We start from the raw sequence: 16,498 nt of genomic DNA, 5'->3' as shown, positions 1-16,498 counted from the left end.
TGCACAGATGCTTACTTTGGCAATTTTTCCTGCTTCCAACACATCAACTTGAGGAATTGACTGTTCACTTGCTGCCTAAGATATCCCACCCACAGATAGGTGCTATTGCGATGAGATTTGATTGACTCGCTTCAAATAAGACTATCATGAAACTAAACAATGCAAAATTTACATTTCTCCCTTATGGTTTCAATTCTTCTGGCTTAAAGGAAAAGATAGGCTAAAAGACCACAATAGTGTATGATGCAGTGGGGGAAAAAAAAGAAAAACAAAACATCAGCTAGATGGATTCATCAGACATGCCTAGTTTCCACATCAAAAGGAATCTGCACTAAAAACTAACAGATTATTCCATCCACACCAGTCAAATATATTCATCCTGAAAACTGAATAGCTCAGATTGACACCAGCATCCCAATCTAGCTGCTTTTATTGGTCAAGGCTGAATGTGACCAAGGTTATTTAGCTAACATGATGTATTTTTTTTTTTTACATGTAGAGATCTTTTAGTTAGAGGAAAACAAACTAAGAGACTTGGAATTCAGATGAGGGATCAAACACTGATGTTAGCCGCTCGCATTCTCCTGGTTAGCTTCACAGCGCAGCTCACACTCTCTTGTTCTGCTGTAAATCGCTATGAAAGCCTCCGTGTCTTGTTCTGCTTGGCTGTGCAGTAATGATGCTGGTGAAGAGAAACGACCTACCAGAGCAGCTCTCACCTTCAAACGCTCGGACTGCCCACAGTCTCACAGCTGAGAGCCTCATCGCAACACCTTCAACAGCAGCTGCACAGGAAGCAACATCTGGCCTGAACAGTTCAAGTTTAAAGATTTTTAGCCTCAAGTTTAGGAGAAGGACTTTTATTTCTATTAAATGGGAAAATTCAACTAATTTGGCAAAAGACTAGAATAGAATAGAATAGAATAGAATAGAATAGAATAGAATAGAATAGAATAGAATAGAATAGAATAGAATAGAATAGAATAGAATAGAATAGAATGGCTTTATTGTCATTGTAAACATACAACAAAGTTGAAGGTGCAATCCTACCATAGGCCTAAAAAAGAACTTAAAAGACTGGAATAAAAAATTTAAAACATAGAATTAAAAGAAGAGTGCCTAAATTGCCAATTGCAATTGAGAAAAATAAAAATTCCATCCACTTTTCAGCTGTCTTTGCTGTTTTTCTGAAAATGTTTTTGCCAATCTAATGGACACATTTAACCACTAATAACATGAAGACGTATCAATATCACCCTCCTGCTATCCCCACCCCCATCATCCCCACACTCACCCAACCAGTCAAGGCAGAGGGCCGCCTCTTCTAAGCCTGGTTCTGTCAGAGGTTTTATTTTCTCCTCACTATTCCAGGGGTTTTTGCCGTTCCTTCCCACCACCGCTCATATGGAATCCAAAAGCAACTTCAGATTGTTAGGTTTTCTCTGTAATTCGTAAGGTCTGTACCTTACTATGCTAAGCGCTTTGAGATTCCATATGTTGTGAATCTGAGCTATTTAAATAAATTTGAATTGAACTGAATGTTGATGGAAAGAAATAAAGGAATCAGTCAAGCTACGATCTGCTTGTAAATGTTCTGCTCTAATGTCAGCTATTGCAAGGTGCTGCTGTTCTCTTCAAGTCCTGTTTCAATCCTGAAGTTGTTTACATTTAGTCCAACTGGTGCTAGTATGCATAGCTGAATTAGCAATTAGTAGTTTGTCTTTGAATGTACCCACAGATGTACAGATGGCTATCAGTAAAGTACTGATACCGGAAAAGCCTGTTGTTTTCTGATTGCAAGCAGATTTCTGAACATTTATTTACTTTCTGTTTATGGTTCTTCTGCTCAATGTGTTTGATAGACCATTTCCTATAATTTGCAAAGTTTAAAATTCTGTTTGGAAAATCTTTAAAGTCGCTGCATGCTGTGGAGCAGCTCAGTCCTGAAAACAGATTGTAGGAGCATTGGTCTGGTAGCCTGTGTGTCTCTCTGGACCAGCACTGGTTTAACATTATCAGTTCCCTCACGTTCAGTGTTCAACTTTGAGATAGCTCTGATAGAACTGTCCGGCTGCTGCTGCTCCATCCACACGATCCAATTTTAGCAGGTCAGGAGCTCAATGATTGGATCTGGGTTCAACATGCTGATGACACTGCTGAGGGAAACGCCCTGCACTGTCTACACTGAATGAAAACGTTCTCAGAGGTCATCAGGTCACATGTAGCCAACAGTCCCTCGACACCTTTAATGTACATTAAAGTCATTTATCTGATGTGCTTAACACACATCGATTTACAGGAAGGTCAGCTGTAACGTAACCTTCAGGAAGTTCTTGCAGCACCTGCAACAAACACAGGACTGCACCTCTGTTGTACAACCTGCTTCGGCCCAGTCCACTTCATATTCCTGTTGATCATTTTCCTTTTAATTTCTGTCCCTCCAGGCAGGCACTGTTTTCACTGTATTTCAATCACAATATACCTGCAGAAACATCGGCAAACTCAGCCTGTCAGCTCATAAATCAAATGTAAAATGACCTGAACTCACAGGTTTTACTGGTAAACTCCAGTTTTATTGATTTTATGTGTGAGTCTGTTAACAGATGTACTGTGAAGCTGCAGGAACTTCAGCTTTGCTTCCTCCACACAGCTGCAGCAAAGAACACAGAGCTCAAAATACAAATTCACAGTGTTAGGGAATAAACCTCTGTGTACTTATAAATCTTTATTTTTCACACTGAGTCATGTCGCCGAGCGAGGCTGGACATGGGGATGGCGTAGCCTGCAGACTGTGTATTAGTATTGCTAAAGGAGAAGTCCAAACATGTCTTTGCAAGGAAAACTGCCAACTGTGCTTTACATATGCACTGCCAGGAAATGCTGAGTCATGTGTTTGTAATCCAGTTTACCCAATCGAATCAGAAGACATGACTGCTTATCCTTGAGACAATCTTTCTTTGTAATGCTTTGACTTTAATATTATCATGACTGTTACTTTTTGTAATACATTTTTCTCCTAACAACCCTACCTCTCATACCTGTCATAGAGTTCTTACAATGGTTCACAGTCGATGTGCTAAGCCCCTGGACACCCCTAAATTATTGAAGTTTTATTGATGAGTTTTACATCCCAGACATTTCAGAGATCTGGCTGCTGTAAGTCCTGATGCAAGCTAATCAACACACACAGCAGCTGAGGGTTTTTCCAGGCTCAGGAATGATTATGCATGATGGTAAGATCAGTTCACATACAGGAAAGGCTGTGAAGCTGTTCTGCCTATATTTGACAGAAATCTATACATTTTCCTGTTAGTTCTGGCCATTTGACAAATGCTTCAGTAAATTAAACCTCAGCTTTTATTCTCAATTCTTAACATTGTGGTACAGTAGGCTTTCCTTGGAAGCTGGCTAAAGCCTCTTTGAAGAGCACCTAAAAGTCCTTTATGCAGCGAAAGCTGTTACACACAAGATAATCTTATTTTAACTGAATTACTTTTGTTCATGTGTGCACACTAATGTAAAGGTATTTGAACTTTAACTCTTCAACTCTCTACACCACACCTGTATTTGCCTCTGAAGCAGAAGACTTTTAACATGTATAGACATCAGGGGGCATCTGCTCTTCCCAAATTCAATCTGCAGCCGGACAACAAGCTTAGACATCCAGCCAGAGTCATAAAGAATTATCTTCTGGAGGCGTTCAGTACACAAACGAGCAAACGTCAATCAGTGAAGTTTCAGAGTGAACCGATGGTCACACTATTATCACTGACTTAATACGATGCTTTTAGCAGTGGCACTCCACTGCTTGAAGATCCTGGTTTTGAACCTCAGCAGGGGGTCCTACTCCTCTCTGTGTGGAGTTAAATGTTCTCTCTGTGCATATGTGGGTTCTCACCGAGTGCTCCAGCTTCCTCCCACAGTCCAAAGACATGCTGAGGTTAAACTGGTGATTGGCAAACTATTGAAGATGGATGTTAAATGTTAAGTGTACTGATGTGTGTTTGAGCATTTTACCACTTGTTTTATTAGCAAATGAAACACACCAAATGTTAATGTAACTCACAAGAATGATAAGCAATATATTTATCAACAGTGTAAATATGAATAAAATCTATAAGGACGTAGTTCTGTTATTTGGGGGTAAATTTAGCTATTTTTTCCTCCTTAAGCTCTAGTCACATCTACATTTTCCATCTGCATCATGAAGCGCCTTCCAATGAGTTCTGAAGCATTTGGCTGAATATGACCTGATAATATCACCTGAAACACTTCAGAATTCATCCTGCTGCTTTTGTCAGCAGTCACATCATTAATAAATGTAAGAGAACCAGTTCCATTGGCAGCCGTACATGTCCACCACCACCATGCTTCACTGATGAGGTTGGTTTTTGGCTCTCATCTGACCTTCCTGTTTTTGAGGCTCACCAATGGTTTACACCTTGTGGTGAACCGTTTATATTCACTCTGGTGAAGTCTTCTTCTAATTGTTGACTTTTAACTAGATTTACTTGCCTCTTGGAGAGTGTTCTTGATCTAGTCAACTATTGTGAAGGGGTTTTTCTTGACCAGGGAAAGGATTCTTCTGTCATCCATCACACTTGTAGTCTTTCGGGTCTTTTGTGTTGCTGAGCTCACTGGTGTGTTCTTTCTGTTCAAGAAAGTAATAAACAGTTGATTTGGCTACACATAATGTTTTTGCTCTCTCCCTGATGGATTTGTTTAGATTTTGTCTAATGATGGCTTGCTTCACTGAGAGTGACAGCTCTTAGGACTTCATATTGAGAGTTGACCACACCAGATTCCAAATGCAAATATCAAACTTGAAATGAACTCTAGACATTTGATCTGCTCCTTGTAAATGAAACAATGAGGCAATAACACACACCTGGCCATGGAACAGCTGAGTAGTCAATTGTCCAATCACTTTTGGTCCCTTAAAAAGGTTTAGGGCACACACAGGTGTTGTAATTCCAGAGGTGGGTTGAGTAGCCAAAACTTTTACTTAAGTAAGAGTAACGTTACTTCAAAATAATATCACTCAAGTAGACGTAAAAAGTAGTCATCCAAAAAATTACTCAAGTAAGAGTAAAAAAGTATTTGGTGAAAAGACTACTCAAGTACTGAGTAACATTGTAATGTCCTTTTTTTTTTTTTTTTTAGAAATAATGTGATCAGACAGACAAAAATGTAAAATAATTTGCAAATTCTGGTATTTCCAAATACTAAAATAAAAAAATTGCAAAAATAAGTAACATCTTTGTAAAATGACAAATTTAAGGCACAAGAAACACAAATTTCCAAATTTCAGTTTTTCACAACATAAAGCTTTTGAAACAAATACCTGTAGTAAGGTAACGTTTGTATGTTTGAACAGTGCAAACTACTTCCAGAGACAAGATATACTGTATTTCACTTCCCTCCAAATGGCACAGGCTCAGTAGATGGAAAATAACAATACAACTAGGGCTGGACCCAAATAGCCGAATATTCAGTCGTTGTGGTAGTATCCGAGTATTAATTTTGAGATCTGAATATTCAGATCCCCCCACCCTCCGCTGTATAAGGACCGCGGACCTACCATATGGTACCTACCAAGCCTGACGTCACGCTTCACTTCGCCCGTGTTTGTAAAGAGAAGACAAAAGCCGAAGACAGAGATATCCGCTAATGCTATGCTAATGTTGTCGGACTCGAAGCAAGATCAAATTTCCCGAAAATGCCCCCGTTTTTTTTTCATTCCATGTCTGCCACGTGTGAAGAGTTTGTGCTTCTATGCCGCTACAGTTCGTATGTGGTCATGTGACCGCAGGCCGAAGTCTGGTGAAATGGAGTCATGTGATTATTGTTGCTTCATCTGATTGGTGAAACACAGTCATGTGGTAGATCCACTGGGGGCATCTCTCCGGCAAAATGAAGCAGATCTAATGTGGTAAATCAAAAAGTAACGAGTTGAGTGCAGCCCAGTGTAACGGAGTAAGAGCAGCGTTTCTTCTTCACAGATCTAATCAAGTAAAAGTAAAAAGTATGGCAGAGTAAAACTACTTTCAGAAGTACTTTTTTAAAAAAAAGTTACTCAAGTAAATGTAACAGAGTAAATGTAACTCGTTACTGCCCACCTCTGTGTAATTCCTACAGCGTTCACCTGATTTGGATGTAAGCATGCTTGCAAACAAACAGGATGGTGACAGTCAATTTCAAAACTCAAGGCTTCAAAATGGTATTTCACAAACTAATGAGTGGCGTCACAGTCACTACATCTGTCTTTTATATACAGTCTGTGGGTCACACCACAAAGCAGCACCGTGAAGTTTAACTACAAATACTCCAATTGCAAAACTAGGTGATGCTGGAGGCTTGGTGATTTAGCAACTTCTCTTGGGACTAAATTGTGAAGTAGACCTAGTATTGTTGATGATAACATTTACACAGTTTAATAAAAAGTTGCATTATGTTGGATTTGTGTTAAGCTGGCTTTCTGTCTTTTAATAGATAATCTTCCGGAAGATCAGTGATGTGAAACGTGAGGAAGAAGAGATGCTGAAGAGGAAGAATGAGGCTCCTCTGAACCTTCCTCCAGACCATCCAGTCCGACGACTCTTCCAGCGTTTCAGGCAGCAGAAGGAGGCCCGGCTCACCGCTGAGCGGATTAGTCACGGAACCAGTGATGTGGAGAAAGGTGCTGCTCACGTGGAGCCAGCCAGAGGTCCGGAGATCCTGGCTTCCACCAGTATCGTAATGGTGACTGAGAGTCCAGCCACACCCACCACATCCTCCACTGCATCCTCTTCATGTAGGACCTCCAGCCGAGTCATGCTACACACTCCCATCACTCAAAATGGCAACTTAACTGGCTGCAAATCTGCAGAGCCACCGAAAGCTAAAGGCTGGGGACGATTCAAGGAATCGGTTGTGAAAGCTGATTCATGGAGCAGTGTCTCCAAGGCTGAGTCCATGGAGACACTGCCTGATAGAACTAAGTCTCATGATGAGATGTCCCTCAAGAAAACCGACTCCTGTGACAGCGGCATCACAAAGAGTGACCTCCGCTTGGACAATGTTGGAGGTGCAAGAACCCCACAGGAGAGGAGTCCAGTCCAGTCTGACGAAAAGAAAGTCTTTTGTCCGATACCAGAGCAGAGCATGCAAGCCTCTTTCCTCGAACTGAAACAAGAATTAAGAGGAGACATCAGATCTCTGAACAGTCGCATGGAGGCACTGGAGACTCAGCTGGCAGAGATGCTTCGACTTCTCAAATCCAGGAAGTCGTCTGGCTCTTTTTTCGAGATCTCTCGGCCACCCTCCCCTGACTCCGACAAGGACAGCTTCTCTTAAACTAGGCATGGAGTCAGTCTACACAGTCAGCCTTCAGGTGTCAGAGAAAAGCTTCTGACTACAGAGTGAAACTGATGATGATGGTCAATGATCATATCACACCGATGAAAAAAGCCGCACTTTGTTATGTTCTTAGCATCTCTCTGCTGGTAGAGATGTTGCAGATGGAAACTGGAATGAGGATAAAGCAATTTTTTTATTTAAGAGTCATGACAGTCATGATGGCACCTTCAGCCCTCAGGAGGGTTTGAAACCTACAGACATTCACCGAATATTGGCAATAATAATAGATGGCTTTAATGTTGTTGTTTTAAAACAGGACTCTGCCACTGTGATAAAGGAAATTGTGTACTTTGGGTTGATTTGGTGGCTGTGACTTGCTGTTATGAAGTCTGGTCCAAAAAGCCAGCTCAGAGCCTTCAGGTACTGAAGGGTCCACTCTCGTTGGCTTTGTGCACTCCCAAATGAAAAGAAGGTTTACATATTTCAGTCTGCTGAACAGAGGCTTATCTCATTGACTCTAGTGGACAGACAAAGGCTTTACTACAGCGTTAACAATTGGAGGTCAAGATAAAGGTTTGTTTGGTTGTTTGAGAATTAGCTTCTGTGAAACATATCAAAGCAACACTGTGTGATTGGCTATGAAGAGCTTTAGTCAACAGACTGGCATTCAGTTTAAGTAGGAGGCTGCTGAACATTGTGGACCAGACTTTCAGCTGAGGGTCAGTGGTTTGGTTTGGTGAGACAAGCACACCGGCCAGACTAACAGACTTAAACTCCATTTTCCCACAGTAATTGGGATGCAGAACAAACATTGTGTGTGAAAACATCACAGAGAAGTCTTGCTGTTGGAATCAGTAGCGTTTTTATATCTGGAATGAATGTGAAAGGTAAAGTGAAAATGAGACCCTAAATGTTTCTGACGTAAATGTTTGATTCCTGCACAGAACTGGACAAGTGAGTGGTTCCTTGTAATTATTGGATTGGTTTTTATAAAATTGCATGTTTCAAAGTTAAACATAAGCACTATTTGGAGACTTGAACACCTCCAAATTCAAACTGTCATCTGGTCATTTCACTTTAAAAGAAAAAATATATTGGATGGCAATTCTGATATTCTCTGGTTGCCTGAATGCATCTGAATTCAAGTGGAATATGTATATGTTGTAGCTTACAGTACTTATACGCTTTGATTCAGGTGTTTTGAAGAAACGTTTAATGATATTTAATGACGTATGTTAAGGGCAGGTGGCATTTCCACCTCGTATCAACCTGCGATGCGTGTTTTACAGCTATCACAGGACTTTACATTTACCCTTGGCAATAATGTGTGTTTTCGTCATTTCCATTCTGCCATTTAATGTAATGTGACTTCATGATTTCAGTGTGGAAATTAGACAGACAGGATTGGCAAACTTTTCAGAAAATCTGCCACATCTTGAGGTCAAGCGCAAGATGCAGAACACTTTAAAGGGACTGCTACAGTTAAGGTAAGGGTCACTTCACAGAGTGTCTCAGTTAAAATGTAACTAGGTTAACTTAATTCAAGGAGGTAATCGTAGTAAGTCAGGATGCTTGCTGGCACTGCAACCTTTTTGGCTAATCTAGGGCTTTGCATTGTCGTGGTTCTTTGAGGGTCTCTTAAGCCAGAGCTGCTGTACGGGCTCTACTTATTGTTCCATGGATGAAGAAGAGGCTTGCATTTTGACAGGCAGGTTGACATGGCTGGAAGATGCAGAGCAATTTTTTCTTAAAAATGCTTCAAGATGACAACTACTGATCTGATCTAATTAAAGTACGAGTTAACCCTGGTCTAGATGCCCAATGGAAATTGGATCTTTTACACAGTCATTGTGAAGTTTTGAACTGGTTTTACTGCCTCAGTTTTGTGAAAAGTGGAAGCAACTACATGTCAAATTCTGCACCATTTTTCTTTCTTTTTTGTTTGTTTTTCATATAAGTATGACAAATCCTGATCTGATTTTTGTCTGATCAGCGAATGTGAATTTGTCTGCTTAGTCCCTCATGATCACACTTGTTTGTTGTGAAGGAACTGAACATTTTGGGAACTATAGGACACTGTAAACAGTGATGTTACTTGTGATTTTTGTTCTCATTAATTCCTTATACAAGCTGACTCCATCAGACAGGAATTGACTGTACATTATACAACACCACTCCTGTGTGCAATATCACTTAAATGGCAAATGATTCAGCATTGCACCATCTCTCAATAACTGCATTTCTAAGTTGAGCAGCAGGATATTTTCCCCAATGTAAGCTTCAGAAACTTCAGATGCACTATATTAAAAATACAGCAGCCATAGTGGGAAATCACCGCTACAAACTTCAGTATGAGATCCAAATCTTTGATTTATTCCAAAACTTCGCTCGTCCTCTTTGATTTATTTTTTTAATGGCACTCAATGCCAAATTTCTGGAGAGATGTTTTGTCATTGTTGTGCTGTTCTACTTTAAAATACCCTAAATGTGTTTTGTTAGTTTCAAGTTGGGCAACATGCTTACTGCTAAGTCATAGTTTTCACTTTTTTCTTCTTTAGAAACTCTTGTGTGATTTTGGAAGTGTGCTTTGGATCATTATCATGCTGCAATATTCCTCTTCTGCCAAACTTCTGCAGACTGAGTCTCATCCTGTCAGCCAGTATTTGGTATATGCATAGATATTCATGATGACATTCATAAATCTCCCCAACAAGTGTTTCACTCATGAAGCCCCATGTCATCACACTCTCACCTACATGCTTTGCTGTTAGACCTGTCAGGTTTATGCCAAATATGCTGGACTCCATCTGAGCCGAACAAATATATCCTGACTAAAGAATCTGCTCCCAGTATTCAGAAGGCAATTTTGAGCCAAAGTGTAAGCAAGGCTTTCTTCCATTAGACGCTGGCATTGTGTACTGTCCTTCACACTGTCTGAGCTGTCACAGAAAGGATTCCCTTTGAAAGAACAAGCCCGTCTGTGAAAGTAGTGCACTGTCCATGGCGTAATTTCAGGAATATGACTGCTGCAACTCTGATTAATGGTGCTATGGTATCATTCTATACTTCCTGATTACTACTGAAACTGTGTTTCACCCTTTTGTTATTCATTGATCTCCCTGTCTCCTTTTTCATCTTTATGAAGTCTCACAATCAGATTTTTCAGTTGATTTGGTAGAGTTTTTGCATGTGGAGCCATAGGTCCACAACTGAGAATGTCTTAGTGTTCACAGCTCATTTTATCACCATGACTGATTGAACATTGGAGGGTTAAATGATCACAGGTTGTTTAAGTTGTGCCTCAGTAAACACAGGTGTATTCACTTTTTGTCATTGAGTTTCTACTCAAGTTGTCAACTTAAAATGCAGATGTTGAAAGGTGATTCAATTCTAAGTCACGGACATATAAGTGATATTGCACAGGGTTATACTTAGTTCTGCTGCATACTGTAAATCATAGGAATATCCAGGACAGTGTTGCTTCGAGGGATAATTGTGTGAAATAAGTGGCTGCTGTGAGTTCCACCCAGTCCTTAAAACTAAAAAACGACCCCAATAGCATTGTAAATGTCAAAAAGGAGTGAAATCTGTTTTAATTCAAGTTGCATTAATTATTATTAGAGCATTAGTAAGCAGAAAGAGTCAAAAATAAGTGTCCTTTTTGTCTTGAAAGAAAGACACCAGGATGTTTTAGTCACTTTCTGTATTTTAGGTACATGTCAGTGCCTCCTGGGGGGAGATGCATTATTTCTCCTCAGACTTTTGCTTCTTTGTTGAAATTTTATGAGCCTGTTATGTTAATGTTTGCTGGTCTGTTTCACTGTTGGTTCTGGAGGACTTTCATTCCTCTGCAGATGTTGCTGTTTGTTCCTCTGAGGGCTCACCGATAGTGGCAAGGACTGCAAACATGATCATACAGGACTACTTTACATGTGTGGAATACACAAATGTAAAACACTGAACCAAGTTATTCAGAAAACAATAAGCGCTTTGCATGTTGTCAGCTTTGGACAGGTGCTGTCCACAGCAGCTGTTTTTTGTTCACTCTACTGTCACATGTACCAAAACCAACACACGAGTTGCAGTTCACTCGTACATTGTTTTCAAGCAAACTGTGATGGAACAGGCGTAATGTCCTGTCTAGTTGGAGGCCACAGCAACTAAAAGACTCCCAGGTTTCTCTCCAAGGTGACCTGTGATTAGCTCAGCTGCATCCATCTGTCCTATTAGTTTATACTCAGCAGATCATGGTAATATACATCATCCAGTTGTATTGATGAAAACCTTGACAGCCCATCTGTCATTTTTGGTGGAAATGTCACAATCAGTTGAACCAATTATGGAGGAGGAAGTCAATTGTATTGGTGGTTTTGCATAATTAAGTCTAATTTTGTCAGAAACTTCTAAATGTCTGCAAATTTACCGTTCCAGCTGGAGTTCATCAACAGTGATGCAGCTTAGTTTGGAGTCAGTAATTATAAAGGACTTAATGGTGCAAATACAAGTCTCTGAAATAATGATTACCAAACTTCTAACATGAATGAGTCTCCTTCAAAAAAGAACACAATGAAGATAACCGAACTGCAATAATAAACCTCCTCCGCTGTTTTTCACATTTAGCTTTACATTTTTCGTTCCCGCTCTTCTGTGACTTTCCACTTTGTGGTTTCCAGCCTCACCTTGATCATCACAACATCTGCTGGTCAATCGCATACAACGCCTCAGTCTGTTACAACCTTTCTACATTGTCTCAGGTCTCTCACAGGTTTCTAAAGAAACATGAAGCCTGCTCGCCACCTTTATCAGCTACTGTTAGCGAGGCCGAAAATCCTGATATGGCCCATAGCCTGTATATAATGGTAGGTCTCCACAGAGGCGTTTTTTCTCCCATCTGAATATCACATGCACTAGTGGGCTACTAGGCGGTCACATGACAGCCATTCAGACCTTCACTCTGGTAGAAGCGTTGGACCAACATGGCAGATCGGTTGCAAACTTTTTCTTTTACTAAAAAAACAGTTCAGCAAAAAGTATTTCTGAAAGCATTTGAGGTGAGAAACAAGCTGCTGAATCTGTCCTCATTTTAGTTCAACGATGGCTGGTTTAGACGTTTTCTAAAGTTTCGGGAGACATCGGACCTCCACTCCCCGCGTTGAATTTGCATAAAGCAGAAGTCAGTAGTAGTTTATGTATATGAGCTGTGGGGCAACCAGCATGGAATGCGGTGCGTTTCACATAGACAATGAATGGGATGCGAGAAATTGACGGATCCTGTGGACACGTACCTTGGAGAGATGGACATAGACATAGCAACCACCTGTTGGTTTGTGGACTGCTCTTTTCAATCCTTGAGTTTTACATTTGGCTGTGGGCATCTTGATTCTAACAAAGAACTCAAGAACAATTTGAACATTGATAGCAATCAATCACAAATGAGCTCCTCCCTAAATTCTATCCTGTTTAATTAACTGTTTTTCTGTAAATGGGCTAATTAATTTACAAAATGAATATCATTTGTATTAAAAAAGACGTTTAATCGAGTAAATTAGACAATAAACTCATTAGACAACTGTACATCAAGTTAACGAATCAGGGGAGAACAAGGGTGATTGTCTCATTGACTTCTATCTACTGTAATCTGGCTTCTTTTTACAAACCTTCTGCGGTGTTACCTTCTCCTGCTGACTGTTTGAAACCATCTGAGTTTACTATGCTTTTCTCATTGGCTTCACTTTTCAGACATTATGTCCATCTTTTATATACAGTCAATGACGTGGCCAAAGGAGGGATGAACTGAAATGAGATGAGCAGCAACCATGACGGCTGAGTGTGATAGGCCGAGACAACTGTCTATCAAAGCATCTTCTTAACGTTATTTCTGAAAATCTGGGCTCAGGTTGACATCAGATGTAACAATCTACTCCGAGCTGAACTTTCTGTGTAAAACTATTGATTTTGTATTTGTAGAGAATTTGAGATTTTCTAGTTCACTTCAGTACAATCAGAATTTCCTTGGAGCTGCATCTAGTGGACATTATAGGAACTGCAGCAGAACACAGTGAAGCAAAAAAACTCATACATCATGTGTCTACATAGCTACAAAGCCCTATGTAATGTAAATTTATTATCTTCCTATGTCCTTAAGAGTTTGCATGGACACCACATGCATGCAAGTGTTCGGTTGAAGTTTATCCGGCCCCTTAATCTCAAAATCCAACACTGAACTGTGACAGTGTTTACTCCCTGAAGTATCCGAACATCATTTTAATGCAAATTTCAAACAAACCAGTTTGAGAATAAAGAATATATATTTTGTTTTAATATAAAAAAGTTATATTATGCAGCCTAAGTTGAGTATCATCTAATGATAGCAAACTAGAAGCAACCTTATCTACATTTTGAAATGAAAAATGATAAATCATAACAAATTTGATGCTTTGTTCCATTTAATCACAGGAAATGTAACCTGTCTTTTGAAAATGTACTCACCTGAAATGTCTAAATGATAACCTGAGATGTACGTTTGTCTTGAATGTGGTATCTCGTGTATCCTATGTAGGTGTGACAATATATCATCATAATATGCAATTATTGCCATGTATGCTGTTTTTACAGAGAGACTGGTGGTTGTTTGTGGTACTTTGTGTCACTCACGCTGTCCCATGAGCACGCTGGTATCGACACTGATGCACTTTGGTCGTCTGTCGTCCCTGCATGACGCTGGTGTCTGAAACTTGTTTTTCTACAGGAAAGACTGAAACCTGAGCTGACTTTACCTTGCTCCTGAAATATCTCAGAGGACTCTGAGGTTTCCTTCTCTCTAAACTTTATTACCTACTGCTGTTGGTCACATGTATGTTACGACCGCCGTCTGTGCATGAAGAGCACCTCAATGTTAAAATGGTACAACGTCTTTATTAATATCACGTATGCACTGTTTTGGAAATTCACGACTTGGAGCAAAAGCTTGGAAGACAACTTGTAGTAACCACAAATTTCTGTTCTTCATTTATTGTCAGGAATTCAGACTGTGTCAGCACAAAGAACATTTATTTTAAAAAAATCACATCAAACGTCAACAATAAATGGTTTTATACTTTGTAGTTGTGTCTTTGTTATTTTTCTATTTATACATTTATGAAAGACATTGCTCCTTTTGATATCAAATCATCGCAATTGTAAAGCAACCAGAAACTAACAAAACAGGAAGTTTCTTTGCCTTGAAGAAATGAGAGCTAAAAATCTTCAAGCATGATTTCAGTGCTTTCCAAAATGTCATTCTTTTTTGTTTTTTTACATCAGCTAAGTCAAATGAGCACCTGCTGTTGCAAGAGAGACAGGATGTGAATCATGAAAATGCGTCAGACGTTTTTCATCTCCAAATCTTTCAAACCTAATGTGGTTCCACTGTGTTAGAACCCTTAGACAAATCAACACCTTCAATGCCACCAATTTGGTTTTAAAATATATTATTAAACAGGAGCTAAAAATTGTTGTTTTCTAAGTGTTCCTTGGAGAATGGAAATGTTGGTGGAGGGTTTTCTTGACCTGAAATAGACAACTGACAGTGTCAATCATAACATTCTCTTGTTTAAGTTGTCTGTGTTCAGTTTTTCTAGAGCTTAGATTGGAGTTATATGTTCAGACTAGACAGCAGTGTGTGAGAGCTGACTGAGGAAAGTCCTGCCTTTTAAACAACACAGCAGGTGTTCCTCAGGGTATGATCCTGGGTCCACCACTTTTCAGTCTGTTTATAAATGACCAACTGTCAGTTGTACGCAAATGAGGCTCCAGCTGAGTGACGGAATCAGGACAGAGCCTAACTGGGTACTTTAATTATGTCATTAGCACCTGCAACACCGTCCTCCTGTACTGAATGTAGAAAATAAATGTTTTTGTGTCTTTCTCCATTTTAAAACGGTTTCACATTCTCAAATACGATATGTGAATACTTCACAAACACTAAAGACCAATCCCATTCATTTTAGGTTAGTTGGAGCATTCAAATGATACATCGGTACAAGCCCGATTCACAGAAGACCCACCCTGCAACCCACAGCACACAAAGGATCTGCTGCCAACATCCTGGTGGACCCCTCCATGACAGGTCAGTGCTGTTCTGAGGCACCAGACGAACCTACACAACATCAGGCAGATGTTTTTAGTGTTGCAGCAGATCAGTGCATATTTCACTGGAAAAGTACTTGAGTCACTGTGTTTAGCTATAGACATCACATCACTTCCTTCTCTGCTGCTGAGTTCGAGCAATCACACGACCACAACAAGTCATCTGTCAAGCAAGTGTGAGTGCACCTTGAGAAAAGTCTGTTATTTTTGTCATGCATCTATCAGTACATCTCTGTACAATATATCAGAACCCTGGAATCAGGGACAAATGACTGATACATGTGCAGCCAAGTGAACCTTACTGGTATTGATAAATGATTAAAGAGGTGGTAATATCAGATGTGGAACAAGTACTGGGATTGTTTTAATTAAGGTTCTCTGTTGAACTTATAGCACTGTGGGATTATTTCTTTATGGAGTTCAAGCCTGTTTGTATTCTTAGTTGGATTGTTTGCTTAAATGTGCATATGTCTTAATTCATACATTTGTATGTAGATGAAATAACTCACACCCTGCAGATGGTTCCATTTTATTCTACCAGTCCAAGATAAAAACAGCTGAACACAATACCGTACAAAACAGCACAGAAATGCTTAATTACAATGAATGGTAGAATTTCAAATATATAAAATAATTTGCAGTCATTCCATCTGCACTAGACAGATCATAACTGTGTCTTGACTTGCATCAGCAGGAATATTCAGATGAAGGTTGTTTTTTGTCAAATCATTTCTTTCGCCTAATGAAGAGGAAATCTGATTTGAATTTGTAGCATCAGAAACACGTCTCTGCTTTAAATCAGCGCCCACTTGTCTGTTTCTGAGCTCAACTCGTCTCACTGCTTCTCCTCCTTCTGGATCTTTTCCAAACCAACAGGGAATCCCTGAACCTCCCCCTTGGAAAAAAAATCTTTCTGCAGAGCTGGCAGCTCCCTCATTCCTCCCCTTCTCCCTCTCTCTCCTTCCACCTCCTCATTTGATGATCTGCATTGCAGTGCCAGCCGTCCTCCCCCTCCTCTCCTCCTCCAGGTTGA

General features: G+C 39.9%; 1 protein-coding gene across 3 annotated transcripts in view; it reads left to right on the top strand.

Moving 5' to 3' along the window:
* kcnh1b (potassium voltage-gated channel, subfamily H (eag-related), member 1b) overlaps window positions 1–14,441 on the top strand; it is an 89,808-nt gene extending 75,367 nt beyond the window's left edge. For 2 of the 3 annotated variants that reach the window (XM_055009846.1, XM_023287918.3), the window contains one exon: window positions 6,493–14,441. In XM_055009846.1, the coding sequence (XP_054865821.1) occupies window positions 6,493–7,335 (843 nt within the window). In that variant the 3' untranslated portion in view covers window positions 7,336–14,441. The remainder of the gene's footprint in view (window positions 1–6,492) is intronic. The other variant, XM_055009847.1, reaches the window with a different exon arrangement.
* The last annotated feature ends 2,057 nt before the right edge of the window (window positions 14,442–16,498 follow it).

Source organism: Amphiprion ocellaris, chromosome 4 (genome assembly GCF_022539595.1).
Source record: "Amphiprion ocellaris isolate individual 3 ecotype Okinawa chromosome 4, ASM2253959v1, whole genome shotgun sequence".
NCBI classification, from domain to species: domain Eukaryota; kingdom Metazoa; phylum Chordata; class Actinopteri; family Pomacentridae; genus Amphiprion; species Amphiprion ocellaris.
This window is presented reverse-complemented; position numbering and strand designations above follow the sequence as displayed.